This window comes from Quercus suber, unplaced genomic scaffold (assembly GCF_002906115.3).
Source record: "Quercus suber isolate HL8 unplaced genomic scaffold, Cork oak 2.0 scaffold_372, whole genome shotgun sequence".
Lineage (NCBI taxonomy): Eukaryota > Viridiplantae > Streptophyta > Magnoliopsida > Fagales > Fagaceae > Quercus > Quercus suber.
Genome location: NW_027069824.1, coordinates 59947 through 85284, shown reverse-complemented (window position 1 = coordinate 85284; position 25338 = coordinate 59947). Strand labels below are relative to the sequence as shown.

The 25338-nt window shown below is 33.9% G+C and overlaps 3 protein-coding genes across 3 annotated transcripts; 1 reads left to right on the top strand and 2 right to left on the bottom strand.

Moving 5' to 3' along the window:
• Positions 1-1666: 1666 nt before the first annotated feature.
• Positions 1667-13311, top strand: LOC111992378 (bifunctional aspartokinase/homoserine dehydrogenase, chloroplastic). The gene is made up of 18 exons (XM_024024243.2): positions 1667-1889; positions 3387-3454; positions 3567-3941; positions 5120-5208; positions 5329-5632; positions 5865-5917; positions 6030-6244; positions 6402-6489; positions 6587-6700; positions 7371-7469; positions 7806-8000; positions 8446-8528; positions 9958-10183; positions 10498-10643; positions 10967-11102; positions 11633-11716; positions 11801-11893; positions 12681-13311. Exons 1-18 carry the CDS (start codon positions 1759-1761, stop codon positions 12924-12926), a joined length of 2745 nt encoding a protein of 914 aa, XP_023880011.2. The 5' UTR covers positions 1667-1758; the 3' UTR covers positions 12927-13311.
• Positions 13312-14788: 1477 nt separating this feature from the next.
• LOC111992374 (protein PARTING DANCERS homolog) lies at positions 14789-18295 on the bottom strand. Its single transcript, XM_065760580.1, has 8 exons — positions 18189-18295; positions 16742-16866; positions 16577-16665; positions 16407-16502; positions 16228-16322; positions 16111-16151; positions 15895-15978; positions 14789-15133 (listed from the first exon to the last, which is right to left on the bottom strand). The coding sequence occupies exons 1-8, from the start codon at positions 18253-18255 to the stop codon at positions 14963-14965; spliced, it is 768 nt and encodes a 255-aa protein (XP_065616652.1). The 5' UTR covers positions 18256-18295; the 3' UTR covers positions 14789-14962.
• A 3957-nt stretch (positions 18296-22252) lies between these two features.
• Positions 22253-24325, bottom strand: LOC111992372 (disease resistance protein RPM1-like). The gene has a single exon (XM_024024239.2). It carries the CDS (start codon positions 24323-24325, stop codon positions 22253-22255), a length of 2073 nt encoding a protein of 690 aa, XP_023880007.2.
• Between the last annotated feature and the right edge of the window lie 1013 nt (positions 24326-25338).

Below are 25338 nucleotides of genomic sequence, written 5' to 3'. Positions count from 1 at the left end.
TTTTGATAATCTTCTTAGTCTTTTTTTTTTTTTTTGGATGCTGTTCAAAGTCATGATTAAAAGTTGAATAAATCTAGAGTCTAAATTTGGAAGGTTGAAAAAAAAAAAAAAAGAGGCAATTTTTTTTTTTTTGTTTTTTTTATATTATTGTTTAGGAAAAAGTTGAATTGAAAACAGGTGTCCTATTTCGAAGCCCTAAAAAGTGTTTGGACTAATGATAAGAATCTAATCAATCCATATTCAAGCTGAGTAGGCCGAAGCCAGCCTTGTCCGGATTTGGTTCCACCTAATATGGGCTAAGATTGGACAAACCAATTAGCCAAGGCCCGGCTTTCAGCCGGGTCCAAAATAGAAAAATGAATCAGTGGAAGCTACACATGTTTCACATGTCTATTAAAGCCTGAATTGGGTGGACCAATATTCATCAAATTCAAACAAATTGTTTTCTGATTTGGAAACCACCACAGTTCAGATGTGACCACAGAATTGAGCATCTTTATTTATTTATTTTGAGTCCTAAGTAAAGTAAATGAGTAATTGAAATATACTAAAATTATATTTTTTGACATTTAAAGTAGGAATGAGAATTGGTGTTAGCCAGTTGTATTTGTGCAATGATAAGAGTATTAAGCACTGATCCGCAAAAAAATTGTATTGTCTTGAAGTAAGTTGACTCGTCTGCAAAAATTTTAAAGTCTTGAAGAACGTCGAGTTAAACTGTTTTTTAAAAAATAAAATAAAAATTCAAATAAACTAAAAATTACACCTTTTGATTTATTAAACAAGTTAAAAACGTGTCATGTTCGTGAGTTATGTCAAACTTGCTTCTCATATTGTAATGCTTGGGTTTGTTTTCATTTTGGTCCTCTACTTTCCGAATTTTCATCTTAACTTTTATGCTTGACATTGTTTTCATATTGATTGCATAATTCATTTTTCATTACTAATCTAACTTCCAAGTACCTTTCATGTTTACATTTCATGAAAATACCATCTCTAAAAAGTTGCGGAATATAAGAATTTCAGTATTGTAAATAGAAAAACATATTTTGAATGGTTATGTTACTATTACAAATGGGCAATATGAAAAATATGGAAGCAAAATCAATCACGAGGTATCAAAATGAAAATTTAAAACGTAAATAGTCAAAATGAAATCAATCCTAAACTTTAAGAATAAAATGCCATTGAAAATTTTGAATGGAATTGAAATATTAGACTAATTATGTAAAATATAATGTTTTTTTTTTTAATAAAAGAGAAATTTTTTATTAGATTAAGCATCCAAGGACATAGCCTGATCGAATTCAATACATTATGATCACATCCAAAATGTCAATCGATGGACTTAGAAATAAAAATAAAATAAATTGACCATAAATTATAATTATTTATTGATAATAGGTTTGAAAATTGAAATTGCTAAAGGAAGAGCCAAATTTATTATTAATAATAATTTTAAAGAATTAGAATCCGGTTGGCTTGGATTCAAAAGGTCAGTCTCAAACCGAGGTCCGACCCTGCACACAGCAACTCAACTACTTATTATTACTTTACACTGATTCACTGATTCCATTCTTTTTTTGTTTGCTTAATACACTGTGCTTCCATTCAATGACCCAAAATAGGCACTATATCTATATAGTATATCTACTATAAATAACCAAAGGCTGCCAAACATTTCACAAAGTGCCAAACAAAACTTAACTCTCTCTCTCTCTCTCTCTCTCTCTCTCTCTAAGCTTCGGCGGCGCAGCCATGGCTTCTCTCTCAGCAGCGATCTCACGCTCTTCTTCGCACGTCGCATTGGCTCACAACACGAAGCCGAAGAAGATCCACCAATCGCAATGCCGCACTCTTCCTCTTCCTCACCGGTCACCTATTTGCCGGTACACTTCACTTTTCCTTCATTATTTGTTTTCCGTTTGTTTCTCGAGAAATTTGAAGGAATCAATGTATAAATCTGTCTTCGTTTTTTCTCACTTCTCAGTTCCTTTAGGCGTTTAGTTGAATTTCTGGCTTTCTTAGTGTTGAACTGGGCTAAGATCTAATGTTTCTGTGTTACTTTCATTTTCCCGCATTTTTCTCACTAACCAAACGGTATTGAAGTTGTTCTAGGTTGTTGTTGGGTTCGTTGTGATTCCATGAAGCTTCATTTCACTTCAATTTTCCTTCATTATCATTTTCTGTCTGTTTGTTTGTTTCGCGAGAAATTTGAAAAAATTGGAATCAACATATGAATCTGTATTCGTTTTCTCAGTTCCTTTTGGCATTAGTTGAATTTATGGATTTTTTTTATTGCTGACTGCTGAGCTAAGTTTTTGTGTTTCTGTTCTAGTCTCATTTTCCAGCATTTTCTCACTAATCAAACAGTATTCAAGCTGTTTTAGGCTGCTGTTATTGTTTTTAGTTCGTTGTGATTCCCTGAAACAATTTTCACACTATACAAGTAGTTGTAGCTTTTTTATTAATCGTAAAAATTATATAATAAAATTAAAATTGTAAATTCTTTGAGAAATTATCAACGTATAAATTCATGTTTGTTTTCCTTTCGGCATTGGTTAAATTTCTGGCTTTCTTAGTGCTAACGGCTGAGTTAAGATCTTAGTTTTCTGTTTTAATTTCATTTTCCCGCATTTTCTCACCAACCAAACAGTATTGAAGTTGTTGTAGTTTGTCGTTAGTTGTGATTCCATGAAGCTTCATTTCACTTCACTTGTCCTTCATTATTTTTCTGTTTGTTTCTTGAGAAAGTTGGAATAATTGGAACTGACATGTAAATTCATTTTCGGTTTCTCAGTTAACTTTGGCATTAGTTGAATTTCTGGCCTTCCTAGTGATGAGCTGAGCTAAGATCTTATGTTTCTGTGTTGGTTTCATTTTCCCGCATTTTCTCACTAACCAAATGGAATTGAAGTTGTTTTAGGTTGTTATTATTGTTTTTAGTTCGTTGTGATTCCATGAGGCACATTTTGATACTATGCAAAGTAGCTGTAGCTTTTTTAGTTTTAAATTTATTTATTTTTTATATATAGAAATGGCTTAATAATATTAAAGTTGTGAAGGATTGGAGAAATTATTAGCTGGATTAGGAATTTTCAGAATGCTTAATATGTTTTGGAGCCATATAGTAGCAGGAACTAGGAAAGGTTACTTTACTTGAATTTGTTGTGACATAGAAATGGTTTGATAAAATTAAGAGTGCAAAGGCTTTGAGAAATGATTTGTTGGATTATGAATTTTCAGAATGATTTAGTGTTTTTGGGAACCATACAAAACAAGAAAGGTTACTTTACTTGAATTTGTTGTGAAATGTTATGGCTCTCATTGTTATGTTATTTATTTATCTATTTATGAAGTACTTTTAATAAATTTTTTATTTTCAGATTGGGTTTTGTATCCCAGGGGGCCAGTAAAGAGGCATCAAATACCCGTGTATTTACTTCAGTTAAAGGTTTATCTTCTTCCCTCTATTCTTGCAATATGTTTGAATTCATGCTTAAAATCTTGTAGAACTTAGTTGAAAAGTGCTGTCTATTTATATATTCATCTCAATTCACTGGTAGCTGTATTACTGGATGAATCTGCGGAAAAGGTTCAGCTTCCCAAAGGTGACACATGGTCAATTCATAAATTCGGAGGCACATGTGTGGGAAGTGCCGAAAGAATCAAGAGTGTTGGAAATATAATTCTGAATGATGATTCAGAAAGGAAGTTGGTTGTTGTCTCTGCAATGTCGAAGGTCACAGATATGATGTATGACCTCATTAATAGAGCTCAATCACGGGATGAATCGTATATATCTGCACTGGATGCTGTTTTAGAGAAGCATAGATCGACTGCACTTGATCTACTAGATGGGGATGACCTTGGTAGTTTCTTGTCACAGTTGCATCATGATGTCAATAACCTTAAAGCGATGCTTCGGGCAATATACATAGGTATCAAACGTTTCTCTCTCTCTCTCTCTCTCTCTATATATATATGTGTGTGTGTGTGTGTGTGTGTGTGTGAGTGTGTGTGTGTGAATGAATGTAATTGTGGGGACTAACCTTTGTCCTTTTAATATCTCACTATATTTCAAACCAAAGCCTAATATTGTTCCTTTTGGCTTAAAGATCAGAACCCTAACCGGTTTCTTAACCACTTATATGCAACTGCATCTGGCATGTTGTAATTCTTTACGTTACTTTGTGTCTATTTTCATGAGGTAGTCTCATTTCAATAAAATTGTTTTTACCTATCAAAAACTGCATCTGGCATGTTAACATCTTGATTTGGGGGCTGTGCAATCCTTGTTCTATTCACTGTAAAGTTTCATACAAGTGATGAGCAATAATCAGATAGTTCATGTTTATAAATGTCTAATATGCTTAACATGATGTGTATTAGCCAGGGAAAATATATTTCCTCTATTTTCATTGTTTCTCTTTTCAAGCAAGTTTGATTTCTATCTCTGTTATATATTTGGAATCATTAAGTGCACAAAAGGGTAAACCAAAAATATCTTTTAGGGCTTTTGCTGGTTCAAAAATCTTGTTTAGTGCATGAGTTAATTACCTAGCAGTTAAAAAAAAAAAAGCCCTCTAGTATGTTAGTAGTTTCTAGTTGATTTTATAATCAAATAATTTATTTATTTATTTTAAAATTGTTACAATATAGTCGCCAAGAGCCTTGTAGGCTAATAGCTCGACTGGCATCTCCTGGTGTTTCCAATGGAGATGTCCACGCTTCAAATCCCCTACCCTCAACTATCAAATCATCAAAAATTGTTGGAATTTTGCCCTATTCTTGACAGGAGTGCAATTGGGGTTACAAAATTTTCCCAGGTGGCATGTTTTCTATGACATGGCACACTCATCAGTTGGTGCGTCATGCTCATCAATTGACGTGGCATTAGATAGAGACTACCATGGCAATAATTGCTTGATAATGTTCTTTTGCTGAAATTTTAGCTGCTTGTGAACGATACCTTCGTATATGTCATTTTGCTGATTTCATTAACTCATCTGCATGCAAACTTGTACCATACTTTTATTGATTTCCAGTTCATTTTCATTAAGCTTCTAAATTAGGGATTCTACATATGATATTGAATTAAATGTGTTGTGTCTTGCAGCTGGTCATGCAACAGAATCTTTTACAGATTTTGTTGTTGGACATGGAGAGCTATGGTCTGCTCAAATGTTATCGGCGGTTGTTAGAAAGGTACAGTGATTGTTAAGTCATTATTTGAAGTGTCTACTAAATCAGAATGCAACTTTCCCAATTATCTTATTTACAATTGTAGTATGGTGCATTAAAAAAAAAAAAAAAAATCTCTTGCAGCATGGGATCGATTGCAAATGGATGGATACAAGGGAAGTCCTTATTGTAAATCCTACTAGTGCCAATCAAGTTGATCCTGATTACCTGGAATCGGAAAAAAGACTTGAAAATTGGTATTCCAAGAATCCATCTCAGATAATCATAGCAACTGGTTTTATTGCTAGCACACCGCAAAATATTCCTACTACCTTGAAGAGAGATGGAAGTGACTTCTCTGCAGCTATCATGGGTGCGCTATGCAGGGCCGGTCAAGTCACAATCTGGACAGATGTTGATGGTGTGTACAGTGCAGATCCCAGAAAAGGTTTGTACTGGTTCTTACTTGATGCTTTTATGCTAAAAGTCATATTACGAATTACATTTATACTTGGATTTGTAGTTGAAAAATTTATTGATTTTCATAACAATATATAAGGGATCTACCTCTACATATGTTGTCTGCAAAATCATTCTAAGAACCAGAAGATCCCTTTCTTGAATGTTCTAAGACAACGTTAATGTGGGTTTGATTCAACTAAGGATTATATCTTCTACAGTTAACGAGGCAGTGATTCTCAAGACACTTTCTTATCAGGAGGCTTGGGAAATGGTGAGCTTGACCATGCGTCTCTCTCAATGTTATTGAGGATTTCTATTTATAAAAAAATGTTTTCGTGGTTTGCAAAATGAACTATTTTGACATGAACTTTACAAATTTGCAGTCATACTTTGGGGCAAATGTGTTACACCCCCGCACCATAATCCCAGTGATGCGATATAACATTCCAATTATAATAAGGAATATTTTTAACCTCTCTGCTCCTGGAACGAAGATTTGCCACCCTTTAGTAAGTGACAAAGAAGAAAACCAAACTGTGGAGTCTCTTGTCAAAGGATTTGCAACAATCGACAACTTGGCCCTTGTAAATGTTGAGGGGTGAGCCATGGATTGCAGTGATTGGTACTGCTGTTCTCATTATGTACAAGTGCCTTGAATTTACTCATTCTGAAAAAAAAGGGACAAGGTCTTGTATTTACTTTTTACCTCCATTTATAACATTCCAACTAACTATTCTTGTATTTATTGTTGCTAGAACTGGAATGGCTGGTGTTCCAGGCACAGCTCATGCTATTTTTGGTGCTGTAAAAGATGTGGGAGCCAATGTTATTATGATATCTCAGGTGCCCTGAGTCTTTTTTTCTTCTTCTAAAACCTTCTTGAGTTTATGGTATTTTGAAATGACACAACATTGATGGTGGTCTTTAATTGGGTGTGTAGGCTAGTAGTGAACATTCTGTGTGTTTTGCTGTACCTGAGAAGGAAGTAAAAGCTGTTGCAGAGGCATTAAAGTCTAGATTTCGTCAAGCTTTGGATGCTGGACGTCTATCTCAGGTATGGTCAACTGCATATATTCGTATTCTTGGCCTTAAAATAGACTTCATGTATAAAAAAATTTATAATTCACTTGAAACAACTTTATTGTGCTTGTTTGGGTGCATCATGGTTCATTGGATTTATCCCTGGAAAGTAATTTTTAGTATGTTGTTAAGGATTTTCAAGGCTTGGAAGGTTATGTAAACTATTCGCACCTATCATTTTGATTGGATAAGTATATTCCTAATAATCTGATTTATTAGAGACTAATGCTTTTGCTCTTGCTGTTGCTTTGGACATTCTGATTGAGTTAAGGATAGATCTTTTAGGGAGTGGTAGTTTGAAGACATTATATGTTTGGCTATTAGTGGTGCTAGTCGGACTGTTGTTTGCTGAAGTTTCCACCTTGGGTCAGTGTCTAAGACAATTTAAACTTGAACATACCTTTCTTTTTCTTTCTGTTCATTTTTCTGGCTGAGCAAATTCATACTAGCTTGGACCTACTGTAAGATTTGGTACAATTCTGTGCTGTCTTTGTATTATAATTAAAAATTTTGTACAGCTAAAATGATAATAGTTGTTAAGCTTTTTTGGTCTCTTTGATATGATATGAATGCTTATAACGTCGATTGTATTTGTTTCTAATTTTTTGAGTTTAATTTTTTTTTTCTTCAATTACCTTGTGCAGGTTGCGATCATTACAAACTGTAGCATTTTGGCAGCTGTTGGCCAGAAAATGGCAAGTACTCCTGGTGTTAGCGCCACTCTTTTCAGTGCACTGGCAAAGGTTAGGGAAATATCTGTATTTGCATAAATCAATATGACAATGGTCTTGATTTAAAATTGTTATTCAATAACTTTGTCTTACTTTTAACTTGGGAAGGTTTATTTTATTTTATTTTATTTTTTTTGGAGAGAGGAAACTTGGAAAGTATTTGATTCTATGCGTTAAACGGATTTCTGAAAACTTATTGACAAAATGGACAATGTTTTTGGGCTGTCCTCTGTGTGTGTTCTTGTTTGGTGTTCTAATTTGCATTAGCGACAAGACTTGTTCATCATTTCAATTTTCTTGCAATTAAAAGAGACAGCTCAACTCTATATGTATAATTCATTATTGCAGGCAAATATTAATGTTCGTGCTATTGCTCAAGGATGTTCTGAGTTCAATATCACCGTGGTTGTTAAACGAGAAGATTGTATAAAGGCCCTAAAAGCTGTCCACTCTAGATTTTACTTATCAAGAACTACAATAGCAGTGGGCATAATTGGGCCTGGCTTGATTGGCAGTACATTACTAGAGCAACTGAAGGATCAGGTGCTTTTTTTTTAGGGGGGAATATATCATCTTGATTCTAGTTATTCTCACTTATTTACTGCATCATTCAATGCCATATATTGGACACGAACAATCACTGTGATTCATATCATATATATATATATATATATTTGTTCAATATCACATTCTACAAACATTAAATCAGCTCACATTTATGGTGTGATCTAATAGATATAGCTATAATTTTTTATTATTCATATATCATTTTTAACCTCATTGCTTAGACATTAATTAAGTGTCAATTCTTGGCATGATAATGTTTCTGCTTTATAAACCCCCCCCCCCCTCCCCTGCCCCTTTTTTTCCCTCTGTGTTAATGACAAGTTATATATTGCTGATGTTTATCAAGTGTTTTTGGATTTTAAAAGATAAATTTTCATGCTGTTGAATTGTTGAACCTGAATATGCCATAACGTTTGTGCAGGCAGCAGTCCTTAAGGAAGAATTTAATATTGATCTGCGTGTCATGGGAATCACTGGTTCAAGGACAATGCTTTTGAGTGAATCGTAAGTTAAATCATTCAATGTAAACATGTTATTTTCAACAGCTTGGTATTGTGTAATTAGAAAACTGAATTGGTTGATCAGACAGTGCATTGTGGGCTGTGGCATGGCCTCTTTGCTTCCACTGTTTTGCAAAAACATATTCCTTTTTCAAGAAGCTCATCCGAAGCAGCTTACGATATGATAAATGATACCTCATAAGAAATATCTGAACACCTGATGATTCTGCTTGCAAAGACTCCCTGTTCTATAAAAAATAGTCAAATGAAAGAACCCTTCCTTTTGTAGCATTTGAGTTTTTAGTCAATGTGAGCTGAATTACTATGGTGACTCAAACTTGATTACATCAGTTCTAATTTCTGGATTCATATGTTAGCATTCTTACCCCATAAGTTTTCCTTGGCCTTGCTTCCTCTTAAAAGCCTTTGTCCTGTCACCTCAGTTCAATGGCATTGCTCGCTACAATGTCCAAAGGAATGGACATTGAAGCTAAACTACACCCACACACCCCCACACACACACACACACACACACATGCTGGTGAGTAAATAGTATTAATGTTACTGCTAAGAATTTTTGGCCAGAAATTTTTAGGCCTCTCTTCGACTTTCATTAAGTGACTTCCATAACTTGAAGGAATTTTTAGTGGAGATTAACTGAGCTGCTTTTGCTTTGGACTTCCTTACCCTATACATGTTCTAGTTTCTCTGAAATTTTATTTATTTTTTCTTTTTGCATGGACATTGTGTTAGTCCATCAATACATGTATGTTAGCCCATCTATACATACGGATTTATGCATGATGATCACAGATGCCTAATGTTTTCAAAGGCTTGGGTCTGAGAGGTAAAATAGGATATTTAGGTTTTTAAGTGTGAGGCGAAAGGCGTATGCTTCATAAATTTTGATTTTGAAGTACGCCATAACCCATAAAGGCTGATTAACAAAACACACACACAAACCTATCATTAGGCTTCCTCTGCTATATAGTTAGCTATCATTTGGATCACAAACAGTTTTGTTCTAAGGCTTCTGCTTTACATTATTGAAGTTCTGAAAATAGATATGATCCAAATGTTTGATGTAGAAAACCAAAAGGTAAATCCAAATCTTTTGTTGGAAAACATGTTGCCATAAAATATTGAAACCCTGAATTGTCATTATGGGCATCATTGCAGACAAGGGAAGGTGTATCTCATGTTTTTTGTTGCCCAAAGCATTTTATTGGTTTCCTTGAACTTAGTTGACGCAGAATCTGTTGTTGCGAGACATTTATGGGTTTTTATAGCAATTTGCATGGTGTTCTTTCAAATTAGTCTTTCAGGGCATATTTAGCTTCTCAGCTGTCACTGTCTTCTGATAAACATTTTTCCCCTTATTTTTAAGTAGTCTTTTCTCATGAATGTTGAATCTTTATCGTCTTTGGTTGCAGGGGTATTGACTTATCTAGTTGGAAAGAACTTCAAAAGGGAAAAGGAGAAGCGGCTGATTTACAGAAGTTTGTTCAACATGTGCATGGCAATCATTTTATTCCAAATACTGTCTTGGTAGACTGCACAGCTGACTCTGCTATTGCGAGCCATTATTATGATTGGTTGCGGAAAGGAATTCATGTAATCACCCCCAATAAAAAGGCAAATTCTGGACCACTTGATCAGGTACCACTGTTACTTTGATGTGATATACTTTGAAGATCAATAGATTCATATGTGCATCAAAAATATAAAGCTCTGAACTTGCAAATTGTGAGTTGTGTGCTATAACAAATTAGCAGTAAATGCTCTGCAGACGTCCTCATACTTGGTAATAACCAAATTCCAATTCAAATGGATTCACAAGGGTAAACCAATGTGACTGAGATTTTTAATAAAAGATTAGAGAAAGTGACAATTACTAGAGTAATACATTCTGTATGTTTCCTCATAGTTACTCATATTGGGTATTTTGTGATATCTTTACTGTCCAATTCCAGTACTTGAAGTTGAGAGCTCTTCAACGGCGGTCATATACACATTACTTCTATGAAGCTACTGTTGGAGCTGGTCTTCCAATCATTAGCACTTTAAGAGGTCTCCTCGAAACTGGGGACAAAATATTGCAGATTGAAGGCATCTTCAGGTTCTGTTATGTAGAAACCTTGATGTTTTTTCCTTTTCTGTGTCTTCTGGATTTTTGAGGGTGGGGACTTTGTATGAACAATATTGAGCACTCCCACCCACCCTTCCCCTGGCCAAAGCAAAAAGAAGAAGAGAAAGTGATGCCAAATGGTCCTTTTAAGACAAATAATTTATGTTTACTCCTGTAAATATGATTAACAAAAGAAAAAAAGGGGGAAAAAACCCGTATACCATATACTTAGCTTTTATTTGCTGTTGCAGTTGGACTTGAGTTACGTCTTACAAACTGTGTACCATATACTTATCTTTTATTTTCTGTTGCAGTGGAACTTTGAGTTACATCTTCAACAACTTTATGGGTAAAGTAGCTTTCAGTGAGGTGGTGACTAAAGCAAAACAAGCTGGTTTTACAGAGCCGGATCCAAGGGATGATCTATCTGGAGCTGATGTTCGTAGAAAGGTATTATGTCTTTAATTTGTTGTCGTCTACAATTTAAGTGGGAATCGAATGTCATCATATTTTGTATATCACCCACCACTTATTGGTAACTATTAAAAAGTGCATTTTATCTGTACAATATTCCTTGAATATCCATCTGAGAGAAGCCTGACAGGTTGGGGTGTCTAAGAAAAGCAATTGTGTGCAATATGGAGCCACTTAGTTTACCTAACAATGTAATTTAAATGTGTCTTTTCTGAGACAAATGGTTAACTTGTGTTGACCTGTGTCTGCTGCTGTTGTTTCTATTTGGTTCCATGAGTGAGCTTGAGCTGAGCCAGCTGGCCGGTATTTACCCATTGTATTGAATACAAATTTATGGCAGCTGGCTGGAATAGGCTGGTTGTTGACTACATGTGCTGTTTTTTGCTGCATAATAATAATATTTATTAATGCCAACACTTCCATACTTAGCCCTCAACCGTCTTATTTCTATTCACATTATTGCTTTTAAATAAAATTACACGAATAAGGCTGATGTCATGTTGCAGGTGATAATCCTTGCTAGGGAGTCTGGTTTAAAGCTGGAACTATCTGATATTCCTGAGAAAAGTCTTGTGCCAGAACCATTAAGAGTAAGAACTAATGTAGTCAATCAGAGGGCAATTTGCTAAAAACATAAACAGCCTTATAATGCGGATGTCAATAATATGTTGCAGGCTAGTGCTTCAGCTGAGGAATTTATGCAAAAACTGCCACAATTTGATCAGGAAATGAGTAAGAAACTACAGGATGCGGAGGATGCAGGAGAAGTGAGTATCTCTAGACACTGCAACTAGTTTGAACTATTTGAAAGGGTGGCCTGATGTTATTGCTAAACTAACCAGCTATTTTAAATGATAGACAGTATAATGTATGGATGTAATTATTCTCTATAATGTTGAATGAATTGGGCTTGTTGAAGCCTCACTTGGGCACAATGCATTTAATTGTGGCCTAAATCCTGAACAGAAAATAAATAAATAAAATAGAAAGAGCCATCACAATTGTTATTGCTAAACTAACCAGCTATTTTAAATGATAGACAGTATAATGTATGGATGTAATTATTCTCTATAATGTTGAATGAATTGGGCTTGTTGAAGCCTCACTTGGGCACAATGCATTTAATTGTGGCCTAAATCCTGAACAGAAAATAAATAAATAAAATAGAAAGAGCCATCACAATTGTTAGTTTTTGTAATTTACGTGATTCTTTTATTTTTATTTTGCCATTCATATTGATGGTGCGTTTTATGTAATGGTGTCATATGTAAGTATGGGTTGGTGAAAATGTACTTGTGCAAAGTGCGATGTAATGAATCCTATAAAAATAAGCCATAGATCTCTAGGTTTACCATGATTACTTTTAATGTGTGAATATTTCTGTTAAGTTCATGAGAGTTCTTTGGACGGGTTTCTAAAGCCATTTTTCTAGCAGACTTAGTTACATACATGGGATGTCTGCTTCATACAGCTTTTAATATTCTTCATTTTATTTTCCTAGTTTTGCTTTTGGTGTTTTCCCCTGTTTCTGATGAACTTGTGATATATTTGAAGGTCTTGAGGTACGTAGGGGTTGTGGATGTGGTTAAGCAGAAAGGTGTAGTGGAACTGCGACGATACAAGAAGGATCACCCCTTTGCACAACTCTCTGGATCAGATAACATTATTGCTTTTACGACAACAAGATATCAAAAGCAGCCTTTGATAGTCCGAGGACCCGGTGCTGGGGCCCAAGTCACAGCCGGTGGAATATTCAGTGACATATTGCGTCTTGCCTCTTACCTTGGTGCACCATCATAGGAACACCACTCACAAGATCTGATCCATTTGTACTGTTTCTTAGCCCTTTCAGGCTGTACTTTTACGCATTTCCTGTTAGGGGCATGTTCTTGTAGTTTATGGCTTTTTTGTATGGTAGCAATCTAGGTTGATCAGTGAAGCGGCTTTGAAACCTGAGGTATAACTGTAGGAAAGCATTATTGCTATTGGAAAGTAAGTGTAGTTTTAAGAAATAGGTGCGGTGACTGCTCTTTTTGGGTTCTAGAGTGTATAATGTATTTATAATTGGAATCCTCACTAGTTTGTTGAGAATTTATAGCTTGGCCCAAAAGTTGGAAATAAAGCTTGATTGTTGTCGTTGTCCATGAGAATTTGACAACTTGATAAATCGAAATGGATTTGGCCATCATGTGTGTTTTTTATAACTTTTGGTCACTCTGGTTGATTTGCAGTGTTAATTGAAAAATAAATCTAAATCTATATAATATTTAAAAATCAAAACATAGTATTTATTGTTACTAATAGTCTATTTGGATTGAGGGAGAGGGAGGGAGAGTAGAGTAGAATATGGTAAATTTAGTACAAAATTAGTTTATTTTTAGCCTACTCTATTCTACTCCCCTCCACTCTTCCTCTTTCCCCACTCCATCCAAACAGGCTATAAGTTTTTGTTTTTAATGAAAGTTATGCATTTGTTAAGTCACATTAGTATAGCATTTTGATCTACTTTAGTCTAATACGGTCTATTCTGGTCTATTTTGAACTAATTGGACCTTTATTTGTTTTGTAGGTTGCCTTTTAGTTCTTGGATTAAAATTTTATTTAATTTTTTTTTCTTAATTTTTGGGTTGAAAAGTATGAAATTTTATTTTATTTGAGCCAAACTCTTTAATTTTGGACTAAAAAATGCAAACAAACTAAGTGTTAGAAATTAGAGATATGACCTTAAAAGGTAATAAAAATGATAAATATTTAAAATATTATCTTAAAATTCAAGTTTCAATAATATATGTATTATACACTTATTTTTAGGGAAAAAAAAAATGTTACAATTCTAAACTTATATAATAATTTAAACTTAAAGTGATATATTAAATGTGTTTCATGGGTGTACATATTTTTTTTAATATTCTTAGATATGTTCAAATTAGTAAACCAATTATGGTATATGTAAAAAAAAAATCTTTTTAACATCTTCTCCATTTATAATAATATTATAATTATGTAATTTTTTTATTAAGTTATGTTTTTCATATATATATATATATATATCACTATATATTATTGTTAAATGCAAAATACATTATATATTCCATTATATAAAACTTATAATAATAGAAAATACTTTTAATAACAGACCATTTTACCCTACAAATTTTATATTATATTTTTATAAAATAATTATATTACACTTTCCCACGCATAAGGGTTTATGACTAGTATACCAATAAAATTTGACCAGCCTGAACAATTTGAACTGGTACAAACTGGATGCTCATCCAAATGATAATTTTCATAAGCTAATGAAATATAAAGGGAAAAGGCAAAACACGATTGGTAAATCTATAGAATGCGTCATTGCCATAGTATTCCATTAGAAATTGATACTGGTTAAGTGCATGTTCTTAAGTTTCATCACAGACTCAACTACGCTTTCCAAATAATTAGTACACCACAAGTCAAGCCCTAAAATCAAGAGAAACTTCAGCACAAGCAAATTAATCACATTAAACCATTACAGGACCACATACCAAGAGTTCATTGTTGAAATAAAAAGAAGAGCTTGCTTAAATTTTTAGTGTTGCCTTAAATTACGATATTCAGCAATGCTAGAGCTCCAAATACACACGAGAGAGAGAGAGAGAGAGAGAGAGAGAGAGAGCTAACAAAGCTACTGATATAACCAATCATTGTGACTCAAACAGCAATTTTTGATGCTCCTCTACTTGCAATGGTTTTAGTTTGGAAAGATTCTTATGATAGAAATCTCAGTGATCCATGCAAGGTTAAAAAATTATCAACTCAAGTCTGCTTCACAAAACGTTTTAAAATTTCATTTAAATCACCTGTTTCTCTGATCTATTGATCTTGGGGCTCATGTAAAAGTTTGAATCTCTGAAAAACCTAGAAATGATTTCTGCCTTGTCAGCTGAAAGATCTGTGTTTTGCAGAGTGTATTCCTTTGATGCCTTCGCAATTGCCTCAATGGAACCAATAGCTTGATTTAGCTGAAGAGAAATGTCAGAATGACAATGTCTTAAAAACCTCAATGATCAAATCATATGACTAAATCAATGTAAGATATTCTTAGATAATGTCATGCCCATCATATACCAGGCTATATTGCAGGAATTAGCCTGACAAAATCCTTTAATAAGTTGTATGGACTTTTATGGGTCATTAACCATAATTTCTTTTACTGACTACTTGATGTGAAATCAAGGTCTCATAGTGTAGATGCTATGTGAATCAACTAAACAGAAAGGTAGGCTTAGTTGTCAAGAGACTACGTTTAGTTTCTAGAACCAATGTATTTTCAAGTTTCTTAAACACGAGTTGATCAGATTTGGTTGGCAGTGCTTATGCAAAGCAGATTGCAAGAATATGGGGTAAGGGTCACGTCCCCACCCATTAGATAATTAATAGATTCATGATGAAAAATTCCATTATAAATTTCAAACTATTCAGATTAGTCCAGAATATAATGAAAAATAATTAGAGTTCAAAACATTTCCAGTATTTGAGACAATCAGCATAGTGTAGTGTATGATAGGACAGATGTATCATGTATGTAACTGTATCATTTTTTTTTTTTGGTCAAAACTGAAAATGTGAACAAATTAACATATTAATTGTTAAGAATAGTAAAACACCTTACATGATCCAATAAGATTACAACTTTGAAGTTCTCACAGAAGGATGCATGGATGCAAGTAAGAGGGGGGAAAACAACAGAATTGAACTACTTTTGTATAGGGTACAGAATTACCGCATTTGCATCATGATTTTCTATGCCTGGTATGGATGTAAGCACTCTGAGGAAAACGTCCATTGCCTGCACTGATTGTTTCCTCTTTACAGACAAGAAAAGATAAGCACATATACACAGGTGCATTTTGAAGAAAATAATAATTAATATTGTTAATATTCATACTGAATTTATAAGCACAAAATTAAACCATGTAAATAATTCTAATCAACTGACCTCAGCCTTTAATTTTGTTATGACATCCTGTCGTTTGCATACTGCAATTCATATGGTTACTTAGGGAAACTACTTGGAAGAATCCATTGAAGTGATCATTAGAGAATAAGCTCTTACCACCACGAGAGAGAGCTATCTTGACAATCTTCTCAAAGCCCATCTCTAAGTCTTCTACTGGCACAAATGTTGGCTTACCAAGCTCCATTCCATATCTATCACGAAGTGAGACAACAAGCTCTTTCATATCACTCAAACATCCAAAAAGTCAATTTGGACATAAGTTTCATATGACTCACTTGAAATAGGAGTGAACAAACAATTCATTTTGTTCCTTGGTTGGGAGGACGACAACAACATAGAGATGTGCAAATTGGGCCTTCAGTTTCTGGACTCTGCAAAAACTGAATCAGATTAAAAAATTACACCAAGTAAGAGGGTCACTAAAAAACGATGACAGTTTGGTTACCTGCTGAACATTGGTGAGATGCATTTGCTATCCAAGTTTGTCACAAATATGAATGCCACCGACAAACCCCCACAGTTGAAAATAAAGTCCTTCAAACAAAACCACCCAATTGAGTGAAGACCCAACTTAACATAGAAGACAAGCAATTAAGTAGAATGCACATACTGGGGCAATTGGGACAAAGTTGAGACGGAAAGCATTTGCACTGAGGAAGGAGGAGATAAAATTGATGAAAGACGGGTGTTGTTCATCTCTCCAAGTGGTGCTCATCATACAAACCCCACTACCACCTGCAGTAATAAAGCAAAAATCATTGCCTCACACTCCCCATTTCAAAAACACATAAGTAAATGCCACCTTAAATGTTTAAAGCAGTTCACACTTCACAGCGATCAGCTTCAAATCCCTAGAATCTCTATACATTCATACAACCAAAGATGATGTTTACAACAATAATTGATCCTCCATGAATTGAATCAAAGTTTCTAATATATATATATACACAGTAATGACATTGAGCTTAAGAAGTCAGCAAATAAGAAGTATCACAATCTCAAACATTCATACAGTGACATTGAAATGTTTAAAGCATATCACAGTGATCAGCTTCAAATCCCCAGAATCTCCATACATTCATATATTTAATATGATATTTACAACAATAATTGATCCTCCATGAATTGAAACTTAATTTCTAATATATATATATATATAGACACACATAGTAACAACATTGAGCTTAAGAAGTCAGCAAATAAGAAGCATATCACGATCTCAAACATTCATACAATGACATTGAAATGTTCAAAGTATATCACAGCGATCAACTTCAAATCCCCAGAATCTCCATGCATTCATACGATGATATTTACAACAATAATTGACCCTCCAAGAATTGAAACGAAGTTTCTAAAATTAATTAATTATATATATATATATATAGCAACGAAAAATAAATAATTTCCTAGAATGCTTTAGCTATGAAAGGCATTGAAATTTCCAGAAAGGTTAACCACTAGCTAAAAGTGAAAGAATTGTACAAAATAATGTGTGAGAAATTTACTACCATTACAGAAGCCTCTTTAGATTTTGACTTCACTAAAATTGTAACACTCGAATGATAAATTTCTTTATTATTTAGCTAGAATACACACGCACATTAAAAGTCATTTTATTTCTAGGCAATCATGAAGAAAATTATAATCAAGTTCTGAAAATTTTATACTTTTTTTTTAATCTACAATTTTCAGATATTTAAAACCTTTAAAGTGCGAATATTCTGTAAAAAAAATAGTTACAGAATCAAAAAGCAATAAATCTCCGTTTGGTTTCTAAGAAATTAAACAAACTAATAAATTACTTGGTAAATTTGTAAAGCACAAATACTACGATTCAAATAAACTTCATCTTCTTCTCATTATGCCAATTTTCTCAGAAACCAAACGGAAGGTAATGCTCTGATTTTTGAATTCGAAAACCTATATATAGCTAGCATATATTATTTCTGGTTCTAGGTTTTGTGAGGAAAAAGAAAAACCAAAACAAATGCAATAAAATTCAAACAAAGGAAAAGAGAAAACGAAGATATAGTGAAGTGTGAGGGAAAGAGAACCAGAGGTTGTGGCTTTGGATGGATTTTGAGCCGTTGGATCTCTGTATCTTGCTTCCAGATTCGCCATTTTTGTGAAGCTCAAGCGAAAATTCTAGAGAGAGAGAGAGAGAGAGAAAGAGAGGCGGGAAAAGGAGCTTTTTGGTTTGTGGATTCAAATGGTTGTTTAAATACGAATCCTATGCTTTCTTTTTATTTACGGAACTGCCAGATATTTTTGTAACAGTTAATTTGTTTTGGAAGCGATATTATTCCGCCGTAAATGTTACGAAGTCGTCTCCAAAGACTAATTCAAATTTGCGATACAATTTTTCCTTTTTCTTCCTATTTTTTTGACACTACATTATTTTTTAATGCTTTTTTTGCTTTGAAATTATTACTAGTGGCTGTATAACAATATGTAATCCTTGGAATATGATAATCAATTCTAATTTTTTTTTCAGCAAATCGTGTAGTCTCATCCTCAACATATTCATCAAAATTGTTTCTTTCCACGTTTCTCATGAAATAAAGGTTTTATTTTCCATTTTAGATGCAATTTTTTGAATGAATTCATAACAAATGCAAACTATTTTCTTTATATTTTTTAAAATAACAAATGAGGTTTTTTTATTGATCTATAGCAACATTGCAAATGCATGTTTTTATTTGTTGTTACAGATATTAAAACTTTATTTGCTCTAATCCGCTTTGTCACGGATGTCAAACTTTATAATGAATATATGTAGATTCTTTTTAATTTTTTATTTTTATTTTTGAGAATCATGAATAATTTTTTTTTTCCTTTTTTTAAATCGAATCATGAAAAAGTAGATTCAAATATTCCAACACAAAAGAGAGCAAAAAAAAAGATAGGAGACGAACTAGAAAATCAATAAGAATTAAACTATAAGAGCATTGTCATCAAACATGTAAAAAAAAAATATAGCATTTAGCATTTCAAAACACTACTTTATTTATTTTAACACTTCACTTTATAATCTACCCTAATCTACCCAACATCAAAGGTTTTATATTTTTTACCACTTCATTAAAATATTATTATTTTTATTCATTTTTTATTCGTCATCTATTTATCTTTTTTTTTTATTCATCTTTACCACAAATCCACCCCCCACACCATAACCACCACAAACTCACCACTCGCACACAACACCCACATCACAACCACCACAAACCCACCACACACACCCACTACCCACTACCCACAAACCCAACACCCACACCACAACCACCACAAACCCACCACCCACACCCATACCCACACCCACCGCCCACACCACAACCACCACAAACCCACCATCCATAACACACCCACCAAAAACCCACTACCCACTACCCACTACCCACACCACAAACCCACCACCTATACCACAACAACCACAAATCCCAACCATTCATACCACAACCACCAAAAACTCCACCACCCACAAATTGAACCACCGTGAGACCCACTAAAAACTGTCACTGCCACTCGCTTTCACAACCCACAAAACCCACCGCACATCCTTAAGCAAGAAAAGAGAGAAGAAAAAATGTTCTTGGTGGTGAGGGGAGAGAGATGAGACAAAAATGGAGATGAGAGGTGAGAGAGAGAGATGGAGATGAATGGAGAAGAAAGAAAGACAAAATTTTCTTAATAGCATTTTTTTAGAAAAATATTAGATAGACAGCATGCGTTTGAAGTTATTGAGTACGTTGGACTCTTTTTGGAACTCAAGTTTGTGAAACTCGAGTTCCAACCCAAAATCGAGTTTCTCAAACTCAATTTATGCCTGACCTTGATTTAAAAAAAAAAAAAAATGGTGGAACTCGAGTTTAGTAAACTCGAGTTCCATTTAAAAAAAAAAATAGAACTCGTATTTCATACACTCGAGTTCCATTTGGGTTATGTTTTTTAAAAGCATGGAAATCGAGTTTACTAAACTTGAGTTCCACTTCTTCTTCTTCTTTTTTTTTTCTTTTTTTTTTTTTTTTTAAATCAAGGACAGGCGTAAATTGAGTTTGAGAAACTCGATTTTGGGTTGAAACTCGAGTTCCAAAAAATAGTCCGACTTACTAAATAACTTCAAACGCGTGCTAGCCACCTAATTTTTTCCAAAAATGTACTATTTACCAAATTTTGCAAAAAAGAAAGATGAAAAACCTATGACAAAATAAAATAATATTATTTGTGTATAACATCTAGCTACAGTAGACTGTCAAAGATGACAGTCTACTGTAGCTAAGTGATAAAATTTTTTAGGTTTAGCAGCTTTGATGTTGAGGGCTTTTTAGTGGTTTTGGTGCTAAAATAGATATTTAGCACTCACATCTTTGATGTGAATACTCAAACCATGCTTCTTTATTTTATATCATGTAGTACTAATTTATAGATGATACATTTAAAAAAAAAAATCCTATTTTTTTATTTAATTAAGTAACACATTACAATTTACAAGACAGATGCTCATGCAATTGTTAATGTTCCAATTTCAATTGTTATCCACTATTTGGGCAAAGCCAAAGCCTTTATCTTGTTCTACTCAAAATCCTTTTAAAACATCTTGTATCATAAGCATCGGAATGGAAATAAGTCAGCATTGTGGAAGAATAATAAAAAGTATAAAAATTGACCATACCAAAATTTAAAGTCATTAGCAAGTGAAACCATTCCATTTTTCCCACCTCCTAACATACCAAAATTTTGCATCATTCCCAATTTTGGGTTACTTATGCAATGACATTGTATATGTAACAACATTTTATTAGTTGGAAAGACCATTTCAACAATCCTCCTAATAACCTAATAATTTCTCTAAGAAAGGATCATATGATTGGTTAAAATTTATATAACTAACACAAATTTATGCAAGAAGAAGAAAAAATAGCAAGTAAATTGAAGAACTGGCATGTATAGAACTAACTGAAACAATAGAAAACAATTAATTGGGATGAATATATCATGTATTGTTCATTGTTTATATAAGCTGCTAAATTGCATACAACACAGAGTGGATGAGCAAATCCGTGGCTGAACCAGTAGCAATCTCCCAACAATCTGCCACAAGGCATCACTGGGTTCAATCTTTTACATTTTGTTACAAGCAATTAACAACCAAAGTCTTGAGTATTCATTTGAACAATAAGCAAATACCCTAAATAATACGTTGAATTAGAACTCCAAATAGAAACTGGAACCCTTTTGAAGCAAACAAGGCAAACTCATAATTTCCTCAGCAGGATTCTGCCATGGGTAAAAAAGGAAAAAAGGAAAAGAAAAAAAAAAAACAACGATATGGTAAATTTCGTTAAGGTTTGACTTAGAAAAGATTAACGTTAGTTCCAAAAAATTAAGCCCTTACAAAGTGGAATAACAAATAGAATTAAGAGGCTTTACCTTACTAAATGAATCAGGAGATTCAGGACAAGCCTTCATGAAGCATCTCGAGTTACTACCTCATATAGATCTTTGGGATGTGCTGCACCTTTTCAAAATCCATACGTTCTCCCAAGTTGATGCGATTTTTAAGTTGCGTTGAGACTGACTCCAAAATCAGTTCTTGGAGATTTTCAAGGTATTCAATGCCTGTAGGCACTGTCTCTAACTCCATGCAGTCGGCAATATATAGGGATTGCACTTTTGGCATCACACTCTTTCTTATTATTATCTCATTCAACTCAGGGAAATTACGAATCGTCAAACTTGTAAGCTTAGGAAAGCCTGTACGGAAAACCATTTGTTTTCCACTATAGGCATTGTTAAGTGAAAGACGTGCCAAATTTGGCAAAGCAGCAATCTGAGAGAGTACATCTTCTTCCAACCTCGACCAATGTAGATACAAAAATGTAAGTTTTTCAAGTGAAGAAAACCATTGTGGCACCTTCTCTAATTTTCCAACCAAAACAAGAGATTGAAGGCTGGGAGGAGGAGATGAGAGTGCATCCATCCGAAGAGTTTCATCCTCATTTGTTACCATGATTAACAAGCGGCGAAGTCGTGTCATGCCTTAGATTGAGTCACACAAATCCATCTCATCTGCTGCTTTCACATTTGAAATACCAAGGCTGGTAAGTTGGGTCATGCTTCAAATCTGTCTTATCAAATCATCTCTTGCTTCAATAACAGAGACAGATTGCAAATTCATTAGCCTACAAATATTTGATGGCACTTGCACCCCATTAACAATTCTGAAATCATTTGAATTTCTATTGTGGCTATGCATAATTAGATATTGCAAGTTCTTCAACTTTCCTATTTCGTGAGGAAGGGCCTTTATCCTTGTGTCACTGATGTCCAAGGATTGAAGGTTAAGGAGCCTGGATATAGATTTTGGAAGCTCTTTAACTGAAGTTCCCTTTAAATTCAAGTACCTTAAGTTGAATAAATTGACTACTTTATTAGGCAATTCATCAATTTCAGCATCTGCCAAATCGAGGACCCTTAGCATTTTAATTCTGGAAGGCAATGTTTTCAACTTGTTAAAAACAAGAAAAGAACGAAGCTTTGACACACCAGAAAATGATCTGAGTTCTTTATTGGTGTGAATTGAAATGCGGCGTGCTTTGCATTCTGCCATTTCTTCTCCTCCGTTATGTACAACACCAAAGTTTTCTCTTTTTGATATTAATAAAGCAAGATCCCGCATAACATCGTGCATCTTAAATGCTTTTGGCCTTCCAAATTCATTCCTCCTTACAACTTGAAGCATGTTTTGGAAAACGAGTTCTTCAAGATATCTCTCTGCTACTTCTTCTGGAGTAGACCCTTTAACTTGTTCTATAAATCCTTCGGCAAAGCATAGCTTCATTAGCCTCTTTCTTCTAATCATATAATCTTCTGGGAAAAAGGAACAATATAAGAAACAATGCTTCAAATGATGTGATAAATCTTTGAAACTAAGTGACAATATACTATTCACTCCTTGTAGCTTAGGATTGTTACTAAGATTCCAATTCAAGCTGTTGTGAATTTTGTTCCATTGAGAAATGTTCTTGGAGTACATGAGACTTCCCAAAGCCACTATTGCAAGAGGTAGGCCTCGGCATTTCCCCACAAGTTCTTGAGCCAACAATTCATGCTCCGGTGGACAACATCCATTTGGACTACTTGAGAATGCTTTCTTGCAAAAGAGTTTCCACGCCTCTTCCTTTTCCAGCAGCTCAATACGATGAAAATAGATACTACCCCAAAAATGATAGTTAGCTACATCTTCATTTCGAGTTGTAAGGATAATTCTGCTCCCAGGACAACCATCTCGAAGTGGTGCCTTAAAATCATCTAAGAGGTCTGTGTCCCAAACATCGTCTATAACAAGTAAATACTTTTTCTTCTCTAAGTAGTCTACCAATCTTTCTGATAATGCTCTGTACTCAATGGAACTCAAGTCCTCTGGATAGACTTGATTAGAATTCTTCCATGATGTGTGGAATTCTTTAATCATGCTCCTCAACAAGTCTTCTGTGTCATATACTTGAGAAACAGTGATCCATGCATAGCAGTCAAAATGTCTCTTTACATCATCATTGTTGTAGATGTTGGCAACTAGTGTGGTTTTGCCCGATCCTCCCATCCCGACTACTGAAATGACAGTTCGTTCTGGCTCGCCATGCATCAACGGACCCATTAGCAATTGTCTTTTCTCCTTTATCCCTACAAGTTCATCTTCTTTAAGAAAAAAATGTGATTCAGCATGACGCAAGTTCCGTCTGTGATTATAGTTAGAACTTGAGCCCTCCATATGATCAATAACATATCCTTGCTTTATATCTGGAATGGCCTGGATTTTATTCTTGATTATTTGTAATTTGCTGGCGGTTTTATGCCTCTCCCATAGATTTTTTGGAAAGTAAATGGTGTGGCATAGGAACCTCGCAGATCGACCACCAATTCGTTCTCTACTGATTTGATACATGAACTTATCAATAACGTCTTCAACATCATATGCTATGTCTGTCACAGTTGCCAACCAAGCTTTCTCTCCTTCACTGCCTGCCCCCTTTTTATCAGCATCTATTAAGACAGATTGCATGATTATCAACTTGTTCTTGACATCTTCAATAGCTTCACTAACCTTCCATAACAACGAAGTTTCAGATGAAAGGATTGAAAGGATTAATGGGATACTGCTAATTAAGAGTTCCAATACAGCTGTGTGCATTTTTAACTTCAAAGTCCCTTATGGTCTAGTCACTAAGTTTTTAAGCTCCCCTTCTTCAACCACACCAGAGAGAGAGAGAGAGAGAGAGTGTGTGTGTTATGCTTTGACTTGTTAATGACCGATCCTACACAGAAAAAATAGAGGTGAGGATATAATGCATGCATAAGGTATTCTAATTCTCAAAAAAGTAGTGTAGCAGTACAACCCAAAGAATACAGAATACAACATATGATTAGGTGGAGTATAAAATAAAACACAAAAAAAAAAAGGGACCAAAAATTTGTATTTACAAGTCAACTAAATTTATAAATGGTGTTTTTTCTTTCCTTGGGTTGAGGGGCGAGGGTTATAATGCCAACATCAAGCAAAGTCATGTAAGAATTAGAATACAATGATCTTTGTTTTATCACTAGTTTTGGTGGCATGTGCAAGATACGTGCTACCCTTTGATTGCAAAAATTAAGATAAACTTCTATTAAAAGAACTATGAAATCATATGTTCAAAAATACATGTCATATAATGCTAATCTCATTTATATAAAAATTTTGATTACACACAAACTTCAAGTAACTATTTAACATATGAAATATATATAAATTTTTCAATGATAATTTTTATAACCTATTTTCTAAAGGCAATATTCACTCGCTAAAAACTTTTAAAAATGATATTGAATATCATTATCCTACATTTTATATGTATCTATGATGTTTAGCTTACTTATCTTTCAATAGACAACCTTTTAAGCAAGAAAAAGAAAAAAAAAAAAAAAAAAGATAAGAAAATGCATATGTGCAATTGAAGTTTCCATTAGATTAAATTATAGGTCTAAAAGATTAAAAAACTAGTAAATTATTATTCTCTAGGTAACAAATAGAATACCTTATATCATGATTTCAACTTCATAAGCATGACTACTACATAAAACTCAAAATACGGAAGAAGATTTTTGAGATATTAAAATTCAGTGGGGTATTTTAGATATAACACAATGGAATATTTTAGGAATTAT